At 43.5% G+C, this 26,471-nt stretch overlaps 1 protein-coding gene across 1 annotated transcript; it reads left to right on the top strand.

Moving 5' to 3' along the window:
* Nucleotides 1–13,749: 13,749 nt before the first annotated feature.
* Il20 (interleukin 20) lies at nucleotides 13,750–16,903 on the top strand. Its single transcript, XM_028876478.2, is given in 6 exon segments — nucleotides 13,750–13,931; nucleotides 13,933–14,046; nucleotides 14,326–14,391; nucleotides 14,504–14,656; nucleotides 15,588–15,662; nucleotides 16,585–16,903. Coding segments are annotated over 6 exon segments (531 nt in total). The 5' UTR covers nucleotides 13,750–13,886; the 3' UTR covers nucleotides 16,663–16,903.
* The last annotated feature ends 9,568 nt before the right edge of the window (nucleotides 16,904–26,471 follow it).

The following is a 26,471-nucleotide window of genomic DNA, read 5'->3' on the forward strand; positions in this document are numbered from 1 at the left end:
CAAATTGTCTTCTGATTTGTTAAAGACTCATCTGTGGAAATAGAAAAGGCCCCCAAAATGAGGAACATATGGGGAAGCTTAGTCCTAGGTGGGGAGAAACTGTACGTAGGTTGTTTTTTTTTTTTTTTTTTAAGATTTATTTATTATATCTATGTGATGTTCTACCTACATGTATCCCTGCAGGCTAGAAGAGGGCACCAGCTCTCATTACAGGGGGTTGTGAGGGACCATGTGGTAGCTGGGAATTGAACTCAGGACTTTTGGAAGAGCAGTCAGGGCTCTTAAACCTCTGAACCATCTCTCCAGCCCTGTATGTAGGTTTTAAAAGAAGATAGAGTAGAAAAGGATTCTAGATGAGTATATGACTACAGTTTTTCATTGCTGTAACAAAATATCTAGGCTGGGTAACTTGGTCAATAAAAACAGGTTTATTTAGCCCATAATTCTGGGGGCTCTAGGGTATGTGTTTCACTGTCTGGGCCCTGGGAAGGACTACACAGCAGAGGTTGTCACAGCAGAGGGGCGTGGTAGACAGAAGGGAGCACATAGAGACGGAAGTCAGAGCAATAAGGAGCCAGGCTGACCCTTTCTCTTTTAAAAATGCCTTTATTCCATACATGTGTGCCAGGGTCTCTGCAGCCACCATGGCCAGCATGGGAGGCAAAAAGGTAGCTCGGTTCAACACGACTCAGTAGCTGGTGTTGGTTCAAACTTTGGGAGTCAGATACTGGGTAGTTTATTTCAGGCATATTTAAGCACAGCACAATTTGGTGAAAATTTTCCTGTTAATAAATATCTCAATCCTATGTGCACAACAAAGCTTAAGGAATGACTATGCTGAAACTCTTTGTAAAGTACATGTGACAGCTTCCATAAAGATAGGTTCTGTAGATTGACTGAGAAAAAGAAGCTCATGATAAGGGTCTGGGGGAGGATCCTGTGTTAAAGGTCACCAGGCTGTTAATCACATCCACTTCTGGCCTTCTGGGTGGAAAACAGGCTATACATCTTTGCCCTTGAAGAGACCACACCGTATGTTTAACGTTCCTGGTCTCCAGAGTGCTTATCTGTGAACACAAGGACTCTGTGCCTCCTACACATGTGTGCAATGTGTTTCCATCAAATTTGCCCCCAGTTCCTCCTCTCTCACTGTGTCTCACTGTCTCCCACTGAGTCCAGTCAGTTGTCTGTATGTTCATGGGTGCAGAGCCATCTACTGGAGCATGGGCACCTACCTAGTTTCAGAGGTTTAGTCTACTATCATCATGGCAGAAACCATGGCAGCAGGCAAGCATGGTGCTGGAAAAGTAGCTGAGAGCTACATACTGATCCATAGGCTTGGGAGAGAGAGAGAGAGAGAGAGAGAGAGAGAGAGAAAGAAAGAGAGAGAGATTGAGCAGAGCATGAATTTTGAAGCCTCAAAGCCCACCCCTAGTGACACACTTCCTTCAGCAAGGCCACACACACCTCCTAATTTTTTTCAAATAGTCCCACTCCCTGTTGACTAAGCATTCAAATACATGAGCCTATGGGGGCCATTCTTATTCAAACCACCACATTCACCCTTGTAAAAGATTTCAGAGTTTATGCTTTTGTAGATAGTATGAGACCTCCGAAGTCAGGAAGACTTGGTTCCAGTCCTGCATGACGTTGAACAAGTCACTCAATTTCTCTAAGCCTTTGAGTCTCCTTATGCAAAATAGTTGTTGACATCAGTCTTGGGGTGTTGAGACAGTCATAAAGTGAGGTAAGGGGACACACACACATACTGGGTTGACTTATAGGCTGTGGTCTTAGTAGTGTAAAATGGCCATCTCCTGACTGGAAGGCCAAAGATCTGGCAGTTGTTCAATCTATATGTCTCAGCAGTCCCAATCTGGTGTAGAGTCCTGGGAATTCCTAGCTAACCGCCATTCTTCAATCTATGCTGGATCCCGAAGAAGGAGGTTCTTACACCAGTGGAGGGATGCCTCAGCCACAGGGTGGATAAACTTGCCAGTGAGAGCGAGGGCGAGCAGGCGAAAGCAAACGTTTCTTTTTTCCATGTGCTCTTATATAGGCTGCCACCAGAATGTGTGGCCGAGATTTAGGGTTGGTCTTCTCTCCTTAAATGATCCAATAGGGGAAATCACTCACACACATGCCCAGGTGCTCGGGTTCTAGTGGAGTCCAGGTGTAGTCAAGATGACAACCAAGATCAGCCATCGTGAGTTGTAGAACCCAAATCAGCACCCTCAATCATGGGGCCTGTGCAGCTCAGATGAGAAGCCCGGAAGAGGAGGAGATTTCCTGATAGGACGATCTGGACCTGAAGGAAGAAAATGCTGTTGCTTTCAGTGGTGGTAGAAGTGGTAGCAGAGGGAGAGGAGTGAAGGGAGGAGGAGGAGGAAGGGGAGGAGTCAGGGAAAGAGAGTTCTCCCCTTCATCCCAATTAACATTTTATCTGCACTCTTCTCTCTTGTCTACTCATCTCACATCTCAGCTCTCAGCCTTGATCCGTGTACTCTGGTTTTCTGTTTGCTTTTGGTTACAGCATGTTTGGCAGAGTTGCGGCTTTTCGTTTTGTTTTGTAGAGTTGATGCTGGAGACATATTCAGTAATATGCCTCCTCGGGCATCACATATACTATGCTAAAAGTGGAACAGTACAAAGAAAATTAGCATGGTCGCTGTGGAAATGACTTGCGGATTTGTGAAGTGACTTGTATTTTGTGAAGTTCTTACAAAGACTGTCTGCTAAAAAATGATCCCAAGCAGAAACTAGCCTCAAGAACCAACAAATGGGATTGTGTAAAATTAAAAAGTTTCTACAAAGCAAAAGAAACTATCAGCCTGGCTGTTTAGGTAGCAGTTTCCTCTGATGTTGAAGCCTTCCATCTTGGAAGGAAACTTCTTAAGATGTAGGCTGTAAAGGGAAGTGAAGCAGCAGGATATTTTTGGGTATGTTTATATACCAAATGTTTACAAGAAGGTGAAACAGCATGATGTTCTAAGGTGGAGAAGAAACTCTCCATCCTCTGGGGAAGCCCCATTAAATGGTTTCAGGAAGTCCCTGAAACTGACTAGATTCACGAGGCTCCTCTCTTCTAAGTGTATATAGCAGTATAGACTCTGAGAGTCACTCTCAGACAAGCCAAGTTGAAAAGACTCTGTGATCAGCCACACAACCTGGGAGAAGGAGAGGCCAGCTAAACTGTCTAGAAGAAACAGAGCAGCCAAGCTGCCTGCAAGAGGCTCAGACCAGCTGAGGCATCTGGAAGGACACTCTCCAGCCTGTTGAAGGCTGTGCAGTGTGCTCCAGAGTCCCAGGTTTGTGAGCTCTCATCCATGCTGGGGTGGGCTCTGGTGATGCAGCCCTGTCTGTGAGTCATCCCTGCTCCTGTAGGTAGCCCCATGCCCATATTCCTGTAAGTAACCCCAACAAAACTCATTGGTTCAACAAGTTGGACTTTGGTGGCTTCTGTACTTTGGTCTGTCATTGGTTCCCTCTCTGCGGTGAGTAGACGTTTGTTCAAATGTCTCCAGGAGAAGTCTGTCACAGAACGAGAGCAAACAGGCTGCAGAAGGGAAGAAAATCTTCACTAGCTATACTTCAGGTAGGGGGAGAACACCCAGGATTTATAAAGAGCTAAAAAATTAAACACCAAGGAAACAAAACAGTCACTCAGTAAATGGACTGATAGTTCAATAAGCTGACAGTTCTCAAAATAAGAAATACAAAGGCTAATAAGTGTTTTAAAAGTGTTCGGCTTCCCTATGCATGATGAAAACTGGAATTACTTTGAGATTCCACTTTGAGGGAAGAAGAGTCAGATAGAGCTCTGCTAGGCAGATAGATGGAAAGAAGCTCTAGGCAGATTAATGTACTTTTCACTTATATTTAAGATGGCTGACTTCCTGCATGCCCCTGCCCCCCCCCAACACACACACCTGAAACAAAGACTTGGTGGGATGCTGTGGAATATTATTTTAAGATGTGTTACATTCATTTATTCTGTGGAATATTTGGTTAATGATGTAAAGATGTGTTGCATTTTTTATGTTGCATTTGTTTAACTCTGTGAAGCTGTGTTACTTTGCCTCTCTAAAACACCTGATTGGTCCAATAAAGAGCAGAACGGCCAATAGCTAAGCAGGAGAGGGATAGGCAGGGCTGCCAGCAGAGAAAATAAATAGAAGGAGAGAAAGAGAGGAGGAGAGAGAAAAGGAGAAGGAGAGAGGACACCAGGGGCCGGCTACCTGGCCACCCAACCACCCAACCACCCAGCCATACAGCCGTTCTACCAGCCATGGAATAAGAAGGAAAGAAAGCAATATAAAAAAGAAAAAAGTAAAAGCCCAGAGGCAAAAGGTAGATGGAATAATTTAAGTTAGAAAAAACTGTCTAGAAACAAGTCAAGCTAAGGCCAGGCATTCATAAATAAGGATAAGTCTTCATGTATTTATTTGGGAGCTGGGCAGTGCCCCCAAGAGTCAAAGAGCAAAGAGTATAAAAAAACCTGCAGTGGGATTTCACCCCACCTTCCACCCTGCCCAAGGGTGCTATTCAAAAGGACTTTCAAATCTCCTACTGGAGTGAGTCTGTGGTGGGAACCTGTCTTTTTTTGATTATCCAGTTCCCTATCTTGCCCAAATGAGCCAATGCCAAAGGAGAAAGGGAACTCATCCCATTCCAAAACAAACAAACAAACAAACCTCGAACCAAAAATCACCACCATTTCTTCTGAGCAGACTGAACTCTGTACCTGAATCCCCTCATAACTGAGAACTTTTCTTTCCTCTCTCTCCCTCTCTCTCTCCTTTTCCCTCTCCCTGTGTACTTTTGTTTTCAATAAAATATGACTAAGTGCTGACAGTTTGCTTTTCTTGCCTTTTTATTCATTAATTTTGTAGAGAAAGGAATTTATTCCTGCAACCCTAGACAATATATGACATTACCCCAGCCAGAATGGCTGTCATCAAGAATTCTGACAGCAAATGCTTTCAAAAGACATGGGGGGAAGAGGAATCCTTATTCACTGCTGGAGAAGTGTAAACTAGTATAGTCATTATGGAAATCATATGGAGAGTTTTCAAAAATTAAAAATAGTACTGCTGTACAACCCAGATGTAACTAACATTTGGGACATATACCCAGAAAATTCTATACCCTACTACAGGGACACTTGTACATTCGTGTTTATAGATGCTCTATTTATGATATCAAGAAAATGTAGCCAGTCTAGATGGCCATCAGTACATGAATGGGTGATGAGAATGTGATGCATATGTAATGGAACTTTATTCAGGTATAAAGAAAAAATATTAAATTTGCATGAAAATAAATGTATCTGGGAGGTGTGTCACCATATACACCTTGGGGCCTCTGCCTCTATTATTAAATGGGGGTTCTTAACTCTGTGTGTCATGAAGTTTCTGCCACATTAGTGACACTCACACATCCTACTCAGATAATTTTTCTAAATACACACAAGAGATAAGAAGCCAATATGTTAAACACAGCTATCGGAATATAAAGATAAGGTTCTGTGTTTTGTTTCTACACGAACATTTAGCAGCATTGGTAAGCACTGACGAGGATGAATGATAGTTCCAGATGACTGCATTATAATGACATTATAAGGGACAACGTTTTGTGTTCTGCCAGCGCTGTGGTGACTGGCATTTGATGTCTGTCACTGAAGAAAATGGTCATACTTGATTGAAGGCTGGTGCAAAGATGACATTTCTTCCCATCCACCTTCTCCAAGGTTAGGAACTCGGTGTTAGATGAGCAGGACCCTTTCTTGCCCACTTAGGTAGCATTTAGCCTGATCTAGCCCAGGTGACTGCACATGGGAGATTTTCCCTGCTTGCTTATGAAATCAAAAAGAAAATAATGGTGTAAATCCTGAGTCTTCTAGGTGAGGAAATGGAATTTAAATTTCCCCTGGATTCTTGTACCTGACAAGGGAGGACCTTTGGAAAGCCTCACAGCCTGCAGGTGGAGTTGTGGGAGGGGTTAGGCAACTCTGGGGGCTGAGTGATGTCAGAAGGAGGATCTGTGCACGTAGAAAGGGAGGTAGCAAACTGAACTGGTGGAATGCAGGAGGGTAGAAAGATGCAGGAAGCAGAGATGACATCATTCGTGCTGGCAGTGGGAGGGCAGGGAAGGGAAAGTGCACTTCTGGCAGAATTAGACGCTTCACTCATCCCCACCCTGCCTGTCTTCCTGAGAGTCTGCAGCAAAATTCCCAGCATGCAGGCAAGGGAGTGGCAGAGGCGTTGTCCACCTGCTTGGCACCCCGTGAGCTAGGAGTCTTCCTCCAGACCCAGAGACCTGTGTGTCTCTCTGCAAAGTGATGCAACTGGGCAGGAAGCCCAGGTGTCAGCAGTTGTGACATCACGGACCAGGGAAAAGCTGAGTTGAGACCTCAGGACCCAGTGTGGGAGAAGGAATCTCCAGGCTTCCTTCTTGGTGTGTCTTCCCTCCGTTTGTTTCATAAGAGGGCATTTTCCCTCTTGTTCTCTGACGAGATGCTCACAGCCAGTTTTGGAACCCCATTCTCCCAAGTTGACTTGATGAGCAAATGAAATGCGAGTTAGGATAGAAGGACAGGAAAATTATGAATATGAAAAAGGAAAGGAGCCCCTCAGCCTGGCGACGGGCTGAAGCCTCTGCCAGCTGTCAATCAAGAATTCTAACGTAATTAACAACATTTGCTTAAGGCTTTCCCCTTTCCTGCTATAATCCTACAATTTCCTAGGAAGTAGAAATTCAATTTATAATAAAAGATATGTCCTAAACTCTCTGGGCAATGCTAGTGACCCCTGGTTTTCCCTTATCAGATTCTAACCCTATGCAAGTCACCTCTGGATCCGCTCTATAGTGTCACTTACCAAAAGGAGAGAAAGGGGGAAACTGAGTTCAGGGCAGAGGGTGGAGGTAAGCCCGGGAATTCCTTTTTAGTTCAGTAATTCTGCTCTCTGTGCAACTTACCTTTGCTCAGAAGGAACAGACAACCAGAGGAAGTCCTATTCCTTATTCATAGCTATAACCAGCCACCCCCTCAGGCAGTACTTGGTGAGGAAGGTGTTGGCACAGGCCAGGATGCAGTGAAGCGCCTTGGGACTTGAGGAAATGGGATGCCACTTGACGGGTCCCAAGGACTTTCCAGTCCTCTCCTCCACCGGCTCATTTCCTTCTTGTGGCATATTTAAGTCACTGGGGAATCTCAGTCTGAGACAGACTCCTAGGAGACCAGAAGTAGCAGCCTTTCAACTCAGGTAAGAGACTTTCTCAAATGATTCTGGGGATGAGTCCAGTCCACCCCATCATTTATCCACATATAGTGAGGGTCATGCCCAAAGGAACAATTTCCAGGAAGATGAAGTCTGTTAGGGGACCAGGAAGTTTCACTGTTATCTTTGTATCTGGTAGGCAATGGTAGCACTGCACTTAGAACAGAGGGTGTTTGATTGTTGAATTTATGATCGTGTTGAGGCAAAAATCACAGCTCTCATCTTAAATGTCTATTAATTTATATATAGTTCACCTTTAATAAAAACCTTACATTTAACAGTTTTATATTAAGAATATTTTGAGGCCGGGCGGTGGTGGTGCATGCCTTTAATCCCAGCACTTGGGAGGCAGAGGCAGGCGGATCTCTGTGAGTTCGAGGCCAGCCTGGTCTACAAAGCAAGTTCCAGGAAAGGCGCAAAGCTACACAGAGAAACCCTGTCTCGAAAAACCAAAAAAAAAAAAAAAAAAAAAGAATATTTTGAAGAAATCATATGAACTTTATGTTATTACTATATCATTATATATTATTAACACGTATCAATTATATTATTAGTATATTAATATCAATATTTAAAATATATTAATAGATTATTATATAATTAACACATTGTGTTTATTATATAATGAGATGGAAACTATATACATATATAGTTATAATTTGTTTTTGAGTGAAATCCTTATCAAAATCTATAAATATAACATTAAGTTTTTATTTTAATGAAATCTTATGACAAATAAATGCTCTGTGTAAACAATTAGTATTTTAAGGTTTGTGAAACATATAATATTCCCAGTGATATAATTTTAATAGGTTAAGGTCTCTAGAGAACTTGAATCTATAAAGTAGCATGTATTCATCAGGCCTTAAATGGATGATCATAACACTTAAATTTGTGAAGCCGCATATGCATTTTAATTGGGCATGCCAAAAAATAATTTTAGCACATAATAAAAAATGAATTCACAGAAAAGGAGAACTGAAGTGGCCATAGTTTGTTAAAACATCCTTTTGCCACGAATTTATGAAAACAACCAAAAACATTCTAAAACAATGATCATTGACATAGGTATAAGAATTAGGTGAACTCAGTTTAAAAGAAAGGGGTAGAAAGTTAATCTCTAGCCCTTGCAGATGTGAGAAAGGCTTATTGAGGCAGAAGAGCCAAAAGTGAACTCTCCCTCCCTCCTCCTTCCCTCTCTTCCTCTTTCCCTCCCTCCTCCCCTCCTCCCTCCCTCCTTCCCTCCCTCTGTCCTCCCTCCCTCCCTCCCTCCTTCCCTCCCTCTGTCCCTCCCTCCCTTCCTCTCTCCTAGGTGAATAGCTGAGAAGGGAGTGTCATATATATATATTTTAATTGTGTCCCAGGCCACTTCCCAGGAGATAACTTGGAGGCCACAACTTTGCCACATCAGGTCAGGTCACCCTTCCTTAGTGGGCCAGTTAAAAGAACCAAATACAAAGTGGAAAGCAGGGAAAGAACATTTGTTCAATGTGGTCACATCAGGAAAGGGGGCAAAGAGTCCCAGCAAACCCCTCAAATCCACCTGGAGGGTGCTGAAGTGAGATCACAGTTTAAGTGGAGGGCCAAGATAATCTGCCCCTGAGCAGCCCAGGTTCAAGTGTGGTCACGTCATCACTGATTCGTCATCACTTGGCTTCAGTCTCATCCTGGAAGGCCTTTTGACAGTTGTGAGAAGTGTTTGAAACCCTTTGGGAGAGACACATTTTCTCTCTTGCTTGTGCCCTTTCCTCTTCCAGGGGTCAGGTTTCTGGGAAGTTCCCATCTTTAGGGTCCATTATTTCGACAATCTGATAGTTTGACTGAGAGACACAAGTGTCTCTTTAGAATATCTTTATTTCTGCCAGACCGGTTACACGGTGTGTGTGTGTGTGTGTGTGTGTGTGTATGTGTGTGAGAGAGAGAGAGAGAGAGAGAGAGAGGAGGGGGGATAGGGAGGAAGGGGGAGAGGGAGGGAGGGGGGAGAGGCAGGGAGGGGGAGAGGCAGGGAGGGGGAGAGGCAGGGAGGGAGAGTTTGGGCTTTACAATGATGTTCCCCAGATAAAGCCATTTGTTGTTACATATGACCCAGGAACAGAGTATGGAAGGCTCTAGAAAGCATCTATTTCTGGTGTCAGTGTTACTCACACATTTAGTGGGTTGGTGGTTAGGAAAACAGAAGCAAAGGCACACAGAAGCCATATTTAGCAGGACTGATGAGTCAAAGGACAGGTGGGGCAACTCAGCAACAACGCCTGAAGGGCCGTGTCTCAGGATAGACCTCAGAATGCTGGGGAGGGCTCAGTCACAGGCTAGCTCACTTGGTTAGCTTTAACAACCCCGGGAGTTCCTGTAAGGGCCTGAGACTTTGGCTTTGAGGCTGAATTTTAGGACAGGTTTGTATCCTAAAGACACTTTCATGTGAGCATGGGTGTTGAAAGGAAAAACATTGCTCAAGGGAAACTGTAGGATGGGAGGAGAGAGAGACAAGGCCAGAGAAAGGGGAGAGCAGGGAGCTATTTCAGAATCCATCTTTAGTTTCAGTGTAAATGTGCTGAAACTTTTTATTATTTTACTTTAGCATCTAACTTAACTCACACATAGTTTTCCCAAAGAGTTCTTTTTTATTATGAATGACCAATTTCATCAGTTTTGATTTGTTTGTTTGTTTTTTCAGATCATTTTACATTTAATTAAGGCAGGTTGCCTATTTTGATTCTTTTTTTTTAATTATTATTTTTAAATTTTATTTCATCACCTAGGACTTTGTCAAGGATGTAAGATGAACCAGTTTGGAAGAAGTAAATGTTTCTCCTCATTTTTCCAAATATATATATTCCTTTTCACCTGAAAATTTGCCTGTCTGTCTATACTAGCTAGTGGATTTATATTTTGAGTCAGTTTTATGAGCTGCTTTGGGGAATGACTTTCTCAGCTTTCACGCTGAGTTCATCTTCTCCCACTGGATCTTGGGATTATCCTTTGTGGTTACGCAAACACCAGGGTGCTCAGTACCCTGGGTGACCAATCCTTCATATGTCTGCTCCAGGAATGGGGTATGTTTGTTGTTTTCCCTTATGGGGCCGTTGCCTGTCATGGGATGTTTCTTCTGACACCTCCACACTTGTGGGAGTGAACGAGTGCCTCTGAAATTCCTACACTAACAGCTTGGCAACAGCAAGGTTACAGGAGAATCAGCAAAAACCACGAAGAGTTATGCTTAGGCCAAATGATAATAAACCGAAGCATTTCAAAGACAAGGAAAACCAAGGCAAACAAAATAAAAACCAAAATGCTTTCAAAGTTCCAAAATTGAACAAAATCTAAGTGCCTTGGGAGATCCAAAAGCAAGCAAGCAAAAACACAAAACTAAACCAAAGGTTTAGCCCAAATGCTTTTACAGCCAACAAACTAGGTAACTTTAAACCCATGGTTCTCAACCTTCCTAACGTGGAGACCCTTTAATACAGTTCCTCTCGTTGTGGTGACCCCAACATACAACTATTTTCGTTGCTATTTCATAACTGTAATTTTGCTACTGTTAGGAATTGTACTGCAAATATCTAATGTGAGGATAACTGATATGTGACCCCTGTGAAAGGGTTGTTCGAGCCCCAAACCCAAAGGAGTTGTAAGATGTCTATCAAATTAGGACAATTAACTATCTCAGAGTAAGGACAAAGGACCATGGACCAAATCAAGGGAGATCTGGAGCCCTGGAAAGAACTCTCCAACAACTCGCCTGAGGAAGTAACACCAGATGGCCCGGGTTTAACGGGTCCATTGGGTGTCTGGCTTCCAGTTAGGTGATTCTTTTGGTGAAAAGTCGATCGTTCTCAGAGCCCCATATCAGAGCACAGCACTGTAACTGTTGATGTAAAATCCACAGCTCTTTTCTGAAAAGGGTAAGAAAGTTTCTTCTGGACTGTGGCCTGGGAACACAGATTTAGGTTATCCCAAATTCCACATGGTAATGTCAAAGCCATTTCATGAACAATTTATAATTTTTACAGGAAATAAGGAAAGTCATAAATTGAGGCAAGTTTAAAATACATTGGTGGGTTCTCCAGAGAGGCAGGTACAGAAAGAATACTGGGGGAAACTTTACTATAAGGCCAAGATGTACTCTGATGACATTCTTAGCTTTTGGGTTGGTGGAAGCTAGTGGTCTGCTAAGTTAATAGATTGCAAAAGGTGTCTATACATTAGTCACAAAATAGTTCAGACACAGAGGTGGGCAGGGAATCACTCTTCTGGAGGGTTAGAACTGTCCCAGGATAAGGTAACTAGCCTCTAGGTCTGCAACATCCCACTCTCTCCCCAGTTCTGACATTCTATCAGTCAGACCTGCAGACACAGCTTCTTTCCAGGAATTCTTTCTCACAATAGACTTATTATATACTCATGGTGTTTCAGGCAACAATGTCAATCTCAACTTAAAATGAATCATTCTCTCCCTGTGTACTAAGTATATATACTGTATTTTATTTAAATACAAAATGAGTTTTGGGGTAAGTTTAATAATCACCCTTTTGGGGCTAAGAAAATGAATCCCAGAGAGATGAACTGACTTACAGGTATAGGGTACCCGACTCATTCTGGTTTCTTTGGGAGTGTCCATTGAAAAAAATGGACTTGAGTTCAGTCTATGCCCTCAGTCTTGGGCAAATGTAGACAGCTGACAGGTGGGAACTTGTAGAGCAGAAATTTAGGATGGGTTTTCCTTCCCCCCAAACCCACTAAAAGCAGCCAAACATATTGGAACATTAAATAAGCTTATTATACTGCTCAATGATTGTGTATGGGGAGAGGACTGTGTGTTCGTGTATATGTGCATGTGGAGTGTATATGTGTATCTGTAGGTGTATGTGTGCAGGGGTAGGTGGGTAGGGGTTGTGTTTGTGTGTGTGTGTGTGTACATGGAGTGTGCATGTGTATCTGTAAGTGTATGTGGAGGGGTAGAGGCTGTGTGTTTGTGTGTACGTGCATGTGGAATGTGTATGTGGAATGTGTATGTGCGTGGGTCCTTCCTCAGTAGCCATCCATCTTGTTTTTGAGACATGGTTTCTCACTGGGACATGGAGTTTAGTGATTTGGCTAGGCTGGTGGGCCAGCAAGGCTGGAGATCTCCAGGTCTGTGCCGTGCCAGCCTTGGGACTGTAGGTGTGCTCCAACTCTTCACACAGGCTGGGTGTGTGTGTGTGCCAGAATACCGGTCCTCCTGTCTTTGTGACAAGCACTTTACTGGCTGAGCCATCCCCAGTCCCTCGTCAGCATTTGAAGTTCAAATATTTTACTTAAACTTCCCAGATTTTATTATAATTTTACCTGAATTGTTTTGAGGGAAGAACACCCATCCATAATATTTTCATCATATACTATTGAGAAAACTTATAAAAATTATAAAAATACATGTGTAGGGGTGCATGTTTCTCCTTCTTTTTCTATGGCTCAGTATGGCACTGTCAACTTCTGTTACTATTTAAGACTTTGATACTGTTTGCCACAGATAATTTCTTGTCTGACGTAGCATTAAAATATTCTGTCCCAATCCCAGGTTCACTGTCATGGCCAGCAGGTAAGGAGCAGCAGACACTAACAGTGAGTTGACCGAGAATGATACTTCAAGAGACGAGAATGATATTTCAAGAGAAATGTCAAGTGTAGAGTCGTTTTGTGGCCGAGGCAAGAGAGAGCCTTATTTTCCTTATCCTAGGCTATTCTAATTTTATCTTAAAATTCAAGAAGCATTGCCTTCTTAACTGAATAGCCTCACCCCAAGAACACACGAACTGCTTCAAATGTGTCTCTGCTTTTTGGTGGGGCTCATTCTCTCTGCCTCAGGCCTAAGATACAAGGCCAGAGAAAAAACGTATTGTTATTGGATCCACCCCAGGCACGACTGACTGTGTTTCCCCTGCAGAGGGCGCTGTGGAGCCCCAGGAGCCTCTAAAAGGAGGCTGTAAATCAGGGCCCTATCAGCTGCCCATCAGTTCTTGCCTTTCACTGGCTGTAGGACTGTTATGAAATAATTGACTTTGGTTTTTGGCTTCAGAGCGGCGATGCATCTATTATGCTCGGTTCAGCTCTCTGATCTCAGACCAGTGCCAGATAGGTCCAGGCTCTTCTGCCCTGTGGGTGTCTACAAAATCTAGACAATTTTCCCCCCAGGTAGTTTGGCATGGTCACAGCTTCTGTGAAACTGTTTTCCCCTGTAGGTCTAAGGGGACCACAGAAGGAGTCTCTGTGGCTTTCTGGAAGGGGAGGATGTCTACGCCAACTCTCTCAAACAAGTTTTGACATTTCTTCTGAAATGCCATCCTCTGTTGATTCCCTGCAAGTGTTGGTTGCTCCAGGCCTTCCCCTGCTGGCAATGACCGTGGAACGGGGAAGGTGGCATAATAAAGGAGCCATGACCTTCTTCTGTCGGAAGCAGCTTTTCTTAGTAAGTTGTGTGAGCACATACCACTGCTCACGCCCAGGGAAGGCTGTCTAGTTCCCACCCAGTGGACACCTGCTGCTGGACTATTCTTGCTGACCTGACTGGAGAAATCAGTAGTCCTGATCTCTTTGAATTTCCACCTCAGCTCTCCAGGATCCAGGTATAAGATGAAAGCTTTCGGTTTTGCCTTTGGTCTGTTCTTCGCTGTGGGCTTTTCTCCTCTGGACTCCTTTGACTGGGCTCAAGACTCTGCATTTGGGAAGCTGTGTGATCACTTCAAACCTCCAGGCAATACAAAAGGAATTTTCTGACATTCGGGATAGTGTGGTATGTAAAGGAGGGATCCAGCTTTCCTCTCTGTCTGTCCTCTTCCCCTTCTGTCTGTCTGTCTTCCCAAGGTATCCCTGATAGCATGTTAATGAAAACAGGCCAGATGGAGAGAGGCTCCAGTCCTGGATAGTGCATTTCCAAGAGATGCCTATACTGAATACTTTAGATATGCCTCTCATTGGACCCTAGTGGGGAAGAAAGAGATCAAAGGTTTTGATATCTAAGACCCTGGTGGCAGTCAATGACCTGTCTTTTCTTGACCCTTTTCCTGTTTAGCAAGCCGAAGATGAAAACATAGACATCAGAATCTTAAGGACAACTGAGTCTCTGCAAGACACAAAGGTATGGACTTAATCTGGGGGAGCTCTGGGAGGGCAAAGCCAGAGCTTCTCCATCAGGCCTGGTCTTGTCTTCCCTTTTTCCATGAATACACTTGTCATATCTTTTTTTGCAGCATTCGGAGAGGTGCTGTTTGCTCCGACATTTAGTGAGACTCTATCTGGACAGGGTATTCAAATTCTACCAGACCCCTGACCGCCGCATCCTCCGAAAGACCAGCAGCCTTGCCAATTCTTTTCTTCTCATCAAGAAGGAACTCTCGATCTGTGTGAGTAAAGGTCTTGGGGACATAGCTTGAGCCACTTAGCAACCAAGCTCTTTTTCCTATTCTATTGACTGGGTAGAGAAATCAAATCTAACATTACTAAACAAAACAAAACCAGTGTTGAACTATGTAACTATTTAGAAATACTTTGCTTCTTTGAATATAAACTCCATTCAAAAAGCATTTTAAAAAGTTTGAAGAAATATAAAATGCTGGCTGTTTGATGTTTAGGATTATTATTTAGTATCTATGAAACTAGATTTCTTTTTTTTCCTGTGGTAATGAACTCTACAACCTTACTAGGGCATCTTGTGCTCAGGTGGTCAGTCATCAGGCCATTGGACTTGATCTTGGGTTGTGACAGGACCTTAGAATTGCATTCTTCCCATGGGGCTTAGGTTTGCTCTGGAGCCTCCTAGACAGGAACTCGCGTAGGAAGTCAGTGGAGCTGAGGAACTAGAAATTCCTTCAGCACTACCTCTTTCTAAAAAGACTCAGTGAGCTCCATATTTGAAACTGAAAAGCTGGCCTATTTGCCTATCTGATGGTTAGTTAAATGATCCCAAATGATGAGCCATGAAAAGACTTTCCTACAGAAATGTAGGAAGTGACTATTCACAGGATTATAGGTAAAACAGATTTCTTAGCTTATGCTAAGCCAGGACAGAAAAGTCAAATTTTTAAATAAAATTACAGCCGGAGAGATGGCTCAGTAGTTAAAGAGTACTGGGTACTCTTGCAGAGGACCTAAGCTTGGTTCCCACCAACCACATGGTAGCTTACAATGTTCTGTTAGCTCCAGTCCCACATCTGACGCCCTCTTCTGGTCTCCATTGGCACTGCATGAATGTGGCACACATACACACATGCAGGCAAAATTCTATATACACTAAAAGGTAAAAATAAAACTTACCATCCTTTGGGTCTTTTTCAGCATTCCCGTATGGCATGCCATTGTGGGGAAGAAGCAATGAAGAAATACAACCAGATTCTGAGTCACTTCACAGAAGTAGGTACTATTTTTGTATGGATTGTGGTAGTTGTGTTTTTGGAACTGAGACTGTAGATAAGTGGGAGGTATATTCATGTTGGAAAAGTCAGGTTAATAGTTCTCTATGGTCCCAGGGACCATCCCAGGTTCTAGAAGGATACTTTCTCTACATGGCCTACCAGTGAAGAAAGAATCTCTATCCAGAGACACCTGGATCTTCCAAGGGGCATAGATGAGAAACAATAGTTTTCCAGTATACACACACATGCATACCTTCAAAAGCACTTACCTGCAATATCATACATACCCATCTATGCATTCCTCACATTGATACTTTTACACACCTGCCAAGAAATTCTGAGTCAACTCCTTGCTAACTTCCTCCTCCTCCAGGATTCAGCCTAGGTATCACCTCCAGGAAGGAAGCAGATGCTTCTCCCAGAGTTGTCTACCTCTTGCCATGATGTGGGGACTCCTATCATTTATTCATCATCCTGCATTTCAGTTGCTATTCCTGCCCATCTCCCTTCCCCAACCAATAATTCCTTATGGGCAAGGATTGTCCATTCACTTCTGAACTGGTCCAGTGCTTGACATGTCAATATTTATTAGATCTAAGTATACATAGTAGGGAACACACACACAGAGAGACACACAGAGAGACATACACATACATGTACAATTCTTGAGGAAAACAGTGTATTTTCATCTGTGTGAGTCAAGTTCTCTCTGGGCCTCCATTGCCTGTGTAGTAAGTCCAGGGTAGTGGACTCAGTAGTTTTCTTTCCTCCTGTGGATATTTGAGATGCTGTCATCTCTTTACATCTCTTCATTTGAAAAGAACGCTCTTGTCAGTATCCCGGCTGAGCTGCCAAGAGGAGGGAGGACTGTCCCTCCCTGGGCAGATGTCTCTGACCCCATGCACCTACTCTTCTTTCAGCTTGAACTTCAGGCAGCGGCAGTAAAGGCGCTGGGGGAACTCGGCATTCTCCTGAGGTGGATGGAGGAGATGATGTAGATGAAAGTGATGAGGCTGCCGAGAACACTCCTACCCAAGAGTCCCAGTCCTCAGCACTGTGAAGACATGGCCCCAGAGGCCACTGAGAGCATTGCTACCCAAGAGTGTCTGTCCTTAGTACCATGAAGACATGACCTCAAACCACCACCTCTTTGTCATATAATTTAGTGCTGGTCACAGTGTATATTATTAATGTATTATTGATTTCCTTATGTGGGTTTCTTTGTGTGTCCCCAGTATTACTTTACACTGTTAATTTTGTAAAATTTTCTGTAATGTCTTTTCTAATGAGAGCTTTATTTATTAATTAATATATGTATTTATTTTCTACTGCACTTCTATTTATTTTATATTTAAACACAAGACCTTAAAAAGATTATATTTATGACCTGTCAAGAACAGGTGATGTATTTTCATATAATAAATAAATAAACAAGACCTTTAAATTCCAGAAGAGTGGCTACAGGAGTTAGTGTTTAATTAAGGGCAGGCATACTTACTACTGAGCCCCATGAGACACGTGAGCCAATGGCTTCTTGGTATGAATTTTGAAAGAATACACCAGATAGGACAGGTTTAGGTGTCTTACAATTACTGAACATTCCAACCCAACTTCCCAGTCTCGTATCTATCTTCTGGCTCTGAAGTCCTTGGCCCATATGTATTTCTACAAATAAAGTTTTCTTTGTGTAATATCTGCCTGAAGTTTAAAGTACTCCTAGAAAGGAACACTGTTGAGGGTGAGCTTGAATCTCAGTTTCACGCAGGATCCTCTGGATCCCTGGGAAGGAAAGGGAGTGAGAATCTGGGCTTCTTACTCTTGTGATCCATCTCCAGCTCCATGTCTTAATTCACTGCCACCTCTAACCTTGAGATTGACCTCAGTGAATGACAGGCAGAGTGAGGGGCTCGAACCTTCCTGGTCTTGGCTCACTGGGTCTGAGCACTGTTCTCTCGGCACCTCTGTTTTCTTTCTTAACTTGGTTCATTACACTCTTGTACCAGGCGCTTTAAATGTGGCAGTGATTGTAGTGGGCACAGGTTCTATGGTGTTGCTCCAGAGTCTTCCCACGGAAGGGTGTGAGCCATCTCCTGAGGCCCTCCCATTTGGATTTTCTCCAGTCATGCAGGTTAATTTGTTGCTGGATCAAGTCTTTGTCTTTCTGTCTTTGTTTAACCAAAATGTTTTCTTTCCAGGTACTCTTTCCTGGTCCCAGGAGCTGGCTTCTGACCTGGCATGGTCCCGTCTTCCTTTCCCCTCCATCAGAACGATGTCCCCTAGATTTGTACTGTTCAGTTTCCCTAGCCAGCTCGGCTCCTTTACCATTGCCTTTTTTTATTGCCCCTAATTTCTGCATTGACAGACTTTTAAGAATTAAAAATTTTAATATAAGTAACAACAGGTGTAATTCTGAATGGTTTTATTAAATAAGAAACACAGAGCCAAATGCAGAGTTAAAAGCCTAAGAGGTCAGAGCAGCAGCCAAGAGCTAAGACCAAGACTGCCTTCTTACCCCTCGCTGTTGCTGTCGTCCTTCCCCTCAGAAAGAGACCTACTTCCTGTGTGTCATTCTTTTTATTGACTTTCTGTTCTGCCTTCTCATTGGTTGTAACCCCAACCACATGACCTCCTCATCACTGCGTGTCTATACGGCCCTCCAGGTCTCTATGGTTGGTATTGAGATTGCAGGCGTGTGTCTCCATGCTGGTGGTGTCCTTGAACACAGAGATCTGCTTGTCATGTGATCGGGGATTAAGGGCGTGTGCTACCACTACCAGACTTCTGCTATGGCTTGCTATTAGCTCTGACCCCCAGGCACTTTTATTTATTAACATACAAATGAAATCACATTTCAGCACAAATAAAATATCACCATAAGTAAGAACCACCCAATAGAGAAAAATCGGAAAAATAGAGCTAAATATGAAGAAGAAAATTAAAATCACCCTTCTCACAACCATAGAAAACAAGTTTTAAATATTCAGTCTCTCTTGCTCCCCATCCCCGCCCCCTCTCTCTCTTCCTCCCTTTCTTGATTGAGTTTAAACCAAGACTGAATCTTCATTCTTGAGGGACCCACCGTCTTCTTCACCAGGTTCTTCAAATGGTTGTGCTTGACTTACATGGTACAAATGAGGAATTCAGCAATGGGTAATCCAACCACACTAGGGCTTGAGGGAGAACTCCGGGAAGGTGGGTTCCTGGAGGATGTATACTAATGAAGGGTCCACAGTGGTTCTCTACAGCTGCAACTGAGCAATCGGTAACCCCCCCCCCCCCCGCCCTTATTCTCAGTTCTTCTTTCTGCTGTTTCAGATGAGAGCAACCATGGTCTGAAAACATTAGGTTGCAAATTCTAAAAGCAAATGATCTGTAACTTTAAAATGACTTTTATTATAATGTGTTGCTACTGCTGCTAGTCTTTTATGGTGCCCAATATATACATTAAGCTTTATCATAGGTGGGTATTTGTGGGTATGTATGTATGTATATATAGAGGAAAATGTAATGTCACAAGTCTTCTGTGTCTGAGGGTTTTGTACATGCAGATTCAGCCAGTTGTGGATAAAAATTTTTTTGAAAAAAAATATCACATCTGTATTGAACCTGCATAGACTTTTTTCATCTTCGTTTTTTTAATAGTCCAGTCTCCCGGCTGTGCCATGGTTTTTATATCATATTAAATATCACAAGTAACTGAAATGGCTGAGGTCCACAGGAGGATGTGCAGGTTGTGTGCAAGTGCTATGCCATTTTATACAAGGGAGTTGAACATCCATGGAGTTGAAGGTCCTTGGGGAGAGAGGGCAGCCTGGAAAACAGTCTCCCATGAAAACTGAAGCGCTGTATAAAGGTCATAATAGCCGGGCAGTGGTGGCACACGCCTTTAATCCCAGCACTGGGGAGGCAGAGGCAGGTGGATCTCTGTGAGTTCGAGGCCAGCCTGGTCTACAAAGTGAGTTCCAGGACAGGCTCCAAAGCTACAGAGAAATCCTGTCTCAAAAAAACAAAAACAAAAACAAAAACAAAAAGGTCATAATAATTGTAGCTTCAGTCATCCAAGAGAGGGTTTAGAATGTGTTCCCCAAGAATAGAGGGAGGGAGCTACTCTAACTAAAATGAGTGTTGTCATTAAGTACTTATGACATGGGAGGCACTGTACGGGGAAATTCACATACACTGTGTTACTTACACCTTAGAGTAGGCTGGTGAGGAAGGCAGTCAGTCTCGTTACCATCTACAAGTGAAGATGCCTCCAGAGACGCTCACAGGCGGCAGAACCAACGCTTGTATAGGCAGCCTGATTCCTGCAGCTCAAGTTCACACTGCCACTGGGGTGGGGGTAAAGTATGGCTGCAGGCAGGAGGTAGAGAACTGCCTCACTTGGGCAGACGGACGGAAAGACAGGGCTTAGACAGCCCTTGACCAAATGGTGGCTCTCAGCACTCAGAAAGTGCTGAGCCTTTCTAACAAAGTGTGGAACTACCCATTGATTTCCTGGTGAAACGTATGTCTACAACATCTGTGTCGAATTTCAATCTCCTCTACCTCTAAACGTGCCTCCTCAATGAACAGAATCGAAGTGGGTTTCTCTGTAGATCTCAGGAGGAAGATGCTCAACTCAGAATGACCTACCAGCTCTGGTTACAATTGGCTGCTAGACTGCAGACGAACCACATCCCCTCTCTGTTTTAGTCTCTGGTGAGAAATTGATATACAAATGGCAAGCAGACCATACATAAAAACAGAACTCTGACCCATAGTCTGCAGCAGCCACCCCTGCCTGGAAACCAGCTCGGCGTCTACAATCCCCAGCCTAAGGAGCCAGTCTATGGTTAACTCTTAGTCAGATTTGCTGCTCTCTAGATTGCTTGCCCTCTCCATCAATAAGTTCAGGAAACAGTGGCTCTGGTAAGCAATTGGCTCCAAATGCCCAATTTACGAATAACTGACCAAGAAATCCCAATACACAATCCCTAACCAACCTCACAGGATGCCCTAGTTAGGCCTAGATCCCTATACCTTCCCTGGGCCACCTACCTCAAACCAGAGTGCATCTGATGGCGTCCATTTTGTCCACAACAAACCTTCCCACACCTCTGCCCGCTCTGGAGTCTCTGCTAAAACCCAGGTGACGGGAGCCAGCTCGCCCTGTCTTCACCTGGAAGTTTGCTTTGTGGTTGTTGGAAATATTTCTACCTTGCTTTCTTAAAGTGAAAGTAGTAATAATATAGGTGATTCTGGGTTTGTTTCCAGACACTGGATCCTACCCCGTCTCAGGGCATCGGAAGAGTCTGCTGCCCTGGCTCCCTTTCATAGCCCAAAGGAATCTGTCTGGTTCAGCACAGTGAGTGCGTATGATCAGGCAGATCAAAGGGATGACCCATTCTCTGGATTCCCGGAAGCCTGGACTAGCTTTCCCTCTGGTGAGTGATGGGCTTTTTTTTTTTTTCAGGAAGCATGGTATCCCAAGCCTAGGAATGAGGGCCAGAGATTGGAGACACGAACAATAGAAAGGACCCGCCCTGTGCTTTGTTTCCACCTTGACTTTGGGGCAGCCTGAATCCTCTATTTTCAGAGTCAGGCCTTCCCGGCATAATTCACTCTGACTTGCGTGTGTCCTTCTCCATGTAGACGGACAAGGTTTTCATTTCCTCACTGGCACCTTCAGTTCCTCGCGAGGCAGACTGTGTGTTTTCTCCTCAGGTGTTGAATCTTCCCCTCTCCACGCACCTTAGCACACCTCAATCCTGTACTGTCAACAGCCATTGGATCCTAAAGTAAGAGGGGGACAGGGTTTGAATAAAAAATTAAGATGTCAAAAAGAACCCCCAATTCAGCGATGTTTTGTTTGTGGACTGGCTTGATCTCTGCTAGAAAGCCCACTTGGCTCGGCAGACAGGGTTTCCGCTCAGGCTGGCTGCTGACAGCTGCTCCCTGTTTCACTGGAAGGCCAGGAGAGCGCAGGCGGCACACTCACCCCAACCCTCAAGGTAGCAGTGAGTCAACACTTAACAGGAAAAGGAAGAGGCAGCGCTCAGAGGTCAGGAGGCCATGAGTCAGGAGAGCCCTAATACCTCTCAGAGCATGTTCTCTGTCTTATTAAACACCAGGACTCATCGCGGAGACCGTGCAGATCAGTTCAGAGAGCAGTTGAGTTTCAGAGAGGGAAAGTGACCTGTCCAAGGTTGCACAGTAAGTTGTGGCAGAGCTGGCGCTAAAATTAAAGTCCTTCTGCTTCCAGTAAACTTAACGGCAACTTATTCAAGGATGAATTAAAGTCATCTAGAGTGGAAACAAAGATTCTCTGCATTTGTAGAGGACAGTCTCTTCTAGGTTGAACTGGCCAATGAAATCCATCAAAAGTGGCTAGTGTAAGAAGTCTTGGTAAGATGGCTGAATATATAAAAGCACATACACAACCCAACTATATTTTCCCATTTCAACAACACATTGATGAAACCTGAAACTTAAAAAAATTACTAATTACAATAATACGAAAAATTGAAATAGTTGAAGATAAGTTAGAGATTTGAAAGAACAGGGCTAGAGCGACGGCCCAGTGGTTAAGAATACATGCCGCTCTTGCAGAGGACCAGGTTCAATTCCCGGAGTGTGAGTTGGTGGGTGGCTCATGAGTGCCTGTTAACTCTAGCATCAGGGCATCTGCTGCCCTCTTCTGATCTCTTTGGGCACTGCACTCAGGGTTGTACAAATTCACACACACACACACACACACACATACACACATACACACACTAAAATTAAATTAAAATTAAAACAATGGGGCTGGAGAGAAAGCTCAGTGGTTTAGAGTGCTTACTATTCTTGTAGAGGACCTGGGATCAGTTCCCAGCACCCACATGGGAGCTCACTACCACCTGCAACCCCAATTCCAAGGGATCTGATGCCTTCTTCTGGCCCTCAAGGGCTCCTGCACACATGTGGTACACATAAACTTACACAGGCAAATATATGCACATAAAATAAATAATAAATAAATAAATCTTTAAAGAACTTTTAAGTTCGAAGGATCTATTTTTTTTTTCATTTTTCTATGTGTGGTATACATGCTTGTGAGTGTGCATGTCTGCATGTATGTGGGCTCATATATGTGGGGTTGTGTTTGCACGTGTGTGGAGACCCCAGGCTGATGTTGGGAATCTTCCTCATTTGCTCTTCACCTTGTTCTTTGAGTCAAGGTCTCTCAGTTAAACTGGAACTTGCTGGTATGGTGGCTTGTCTCACTAGCCAGCTTACTCTGGGGATCCTGTGTCTACCTTCCCAGACTGGAATTAGATAGGAAGCCACACCCACCAGGCATTTTGTGGGTTCTGGGGATCTGAACTCCAGTCCTCAAGCTTTTACAGCAAATGCTTCAGCTGCTGAGCTCTCTTTCAAGCACTAAAAATTGTACTGAAATCTGGAAACAATTGTGGTGGAGAAACGGAAATGCAGAGTAATGGAGAACTGTGCCATGTTCATGAGTGAAAGACTCAGTATCATTAAGATGTCAAAAATTCCCAGGTAAGCTGGGCGGTGGTGGCGCATGCCTTTAATCCCAGCACTTGGGAGGCAGAGGCAGAGGCAGCCTGTGCTACAGGCAAGTTCTAGGACATCTTGGCTACAAAGAGAAACCCTGTCTCAAAAACAAACAACAAAAAACAGAAAACTTGCTATGAAACAAAACAGAACAGATCATAACTGTATGAAATATTGGAATTTGAAAAGAAGAAAATGATATGATTAATACTCTCTGACCTCTAACTTACGCAAACTGCTAACAAATGAGACAATGTGAAACTAGTGAGAGGCTAGACAGACAGAGCATGAGGACAGACCAGAAAGTCAGGAAAAGGCCTGTACATGGACAGACAATTAATTTTCAACAAATATATGGAGGCATAGAATAGCCATCTTAAGAAATGGTGCTACAATAATAGTGGCATAGGCCTTTCATCCCAGCATTTGAGGCAAGAGGTTAACCAGTTCAACCTGACCTGAGCTAGGGCATGAGACCCTGTTTAAAAAAACTAGATAGATGATAGATAGATAGATAGACAGGCAGATAGGTAGGTAGGTAGATAGACAGGTAGATAGGTAGATAGACAGATAGATAGTCTATCCCAAGTGTCTAGAGGCTGTGGAAGAGCAGATGACCCTGCTGCTATAGGGGGTGTGAAGGGGACAACCGACTATTCATACAGAAAAAAACTTAGATTTCTATTTCATTCATTAAAACTTCAGTCACAATGGACTATAGCTCTTAAGTGTACAACCTACAACTGTAAACCTTGTTAAATGAGACGTGGTTGTTTTGAAAACCTTCGTGGACTTTGAATTACTTAGATATGCTTAGATATGACAGCTAAAGCACAAGCCAGGAAAGAACACGTCTGTAATCTGGACGGCATCAAAGGTTTTCTTAAAAGGGCTGCTCATTAAGAGCCATCTTAAGAACATGAAAAGAAAATCCATTGTTTGGAGAGCATATTTGAAAGCACCTCTATCTGAAAGAAATTACGTCCTAGAAATACAGAATAGCCAAAACTCGATGATAAGAAAACAGTGCAATAAAAAACTAGGTGAAAGATTTGAACAAAACCCAAAAGAGATAGATAGATGCCAGAAGGCGCACGCAAGAGGCACTCGATGTTGTTTCCATTTGCGTAAATGCAAAGTTAAACCACGGTGAGAAAGCAGAGACATTACTCCCATAAAACAGAGTTAAAAAGATTGTCTGAACTGGGTACAGTGCCATAGGCCTGCAATCCCAGCATCTGAAGGTTGAGGTAAGAGGGCAGCCAGGTCACCCTAGCATGAGCTACAGTGTGAGACCCTGTGTAAGAGAGACGGGAGGGAGGGAGGGAGGGAGGGAGGGAGGGAGGGAGCAAGGAAGAATATTCAAGTTTATTAAGTTTATTAAGTATGGAGCAAGCGAAAGTAAAAGTATAATTAACAAATAGCAGATAGAAAGAAGCAATAGACAAGGAAACATTATCCAATTCATAGCTTACAACATTCAGCAGAGAAACTGGAGTAGCCCAAGTGAGGGGGCCAACAAAAGGTAAGTGGGAGCTTTCCAAACATCCCGAACCAGGAGGAGAGTCTGAGAGTCCCCGTGAAGAGAGTCCTGGGTAGGGGTCCTCTCTGGCTTCCTGCTTCCAGTTCCCCCTGTGGGGACAAACTTTAGTAACCCCTGATGGCAGTGTTTTACCTTTGAGCAGTTCTCAGGGACACAGTGTTTTCACCCTAAGGCTGGTTTGAGCTTCTCTCTTCTCTCCTTGTAACAGAGTTGTGGGGCCAGCCTGCCCCAGGACATCACTCAAAGTAAAGATGCTGGAGTCTGGGACAAAGGGGCCCTCCTCACTCCTGGAGTCTGTTTTCAACAAGCGTAGACAGCAGGTGATGAGCTACCAGTATAGTGCACATTACAGGCGCTTTCTTAAAAGTCAAGCAAACCTCTTTCACATGACCAATCGCCCACTTTCTAGGTATTTATCCAAGAGAAAACAGAGTGAGCCAGGTGGATCTCTGTGAGTTCGAGGCCAGCCTGGTCTACAGAGTGAGATCCAGGACAGGCAGGACAGGCACAAAAAACTACGCAGAGAAATCCTGTCTCGAAAAACCAAAGAAAAAAAAAAGATCTGAGTTCAAAACTCACATGGTGGAAGGAGAGAAACAACTTCTATAAGCAGTCCTCTGACCTTCACATACATGTCAATATGTGTACACACATTAAATTAAAAATATATATCTATGTCTATATCTATCTATACACACATCTCTATATCTATCTATCTATCTATCTATCTATCTATCTATCTATCTATCTATCTTTGAGACTTTCCAGATATGAAGAGTGGATCTCCAATAGGGATAACCAATATACTATGAGATTAAAAAATAGTGTGATTAAAAGAAGAGGTAGAAAAGACATGGAGAGAGTGTAGTTATCAGATATATAATCTTCAAAGGAACTGTAATAAATATGTACAAGGAAATGAAAGACAAGGTTGTTTCATAGAATAATCTAGAACTACAAAAAATGAACCGACTGAAAACCTAGAATTAAAATAATTCAAAACCTTAAAGTTCAGTGGATGAAACTGAACTGCAGATTAGGTATAAATATAGAGAAAATAAATGGACAAGGACATAGGTTGAAGAAAATATCTAGAAAGGAACAGAAAACAGAAAAAAATCACATCAAAGACTTCATCTTTGAAGATTAAGGTTGTCCTGGGCTCCTCCATGCTTCCATCAGCCACTTCTGTGGGTAAAGCACATACCCCCAGTGAACCAGTCCAATACCACATGACGGAGGTCCCTGAAGGAAAGACAAGAGAGTCTGGGGAAGAAGCAACATTTCTAGAGATGATGAACCAATAATTCCAAAAGCTGCCTAAAGGCATATATTAGCATTGCAATGTGAACCCCCTCTTTATCCCCCCCCACATAGGCTCATGTGAAATGTTCGGTCCAGCTGTTGGCACCTTGGAGAGCTGGTGGGGGGGTTTAGGAGGTGGGGCCTACCTACAGGAGGTAGACCACTGGGGTAGGTCTTTAGCCCCACCGTGTGACCCTCTCTGACTTACCATAGCTAGTACCTCGGAGAACCAGGGATTCGGTCACAGTGCGACTTCATGGTCTGTGTGTTTTCCATGCCCTTGTACCGTCTCCTCTATGCCTTGAGACCTAGGATTCATTCCAGGTGGTTCCTGTTTTAGCTCTGAGTTTAGGATAGTAACTCAACCTTGCTTTGACTTCTGAATCCAAACAGACAGAGATAATTTATCTGAGCCAT

The sequence above is a fragment of the Peromyscus leucopus genome, chromosome 15, assembly GCF_004664715.2.
Source record: "Peromyscus leucopus breed LL Stock chromosome 15, UCI_PerLeu_2.1, whole genome shotgun sequence".
Classification (NCBI taxonomy): Eukaryota; Metazoa; Chordata; class Mammalia; order Rodentia; family Cricetidae; genus Peromyscus; species Peromyscus leucopus.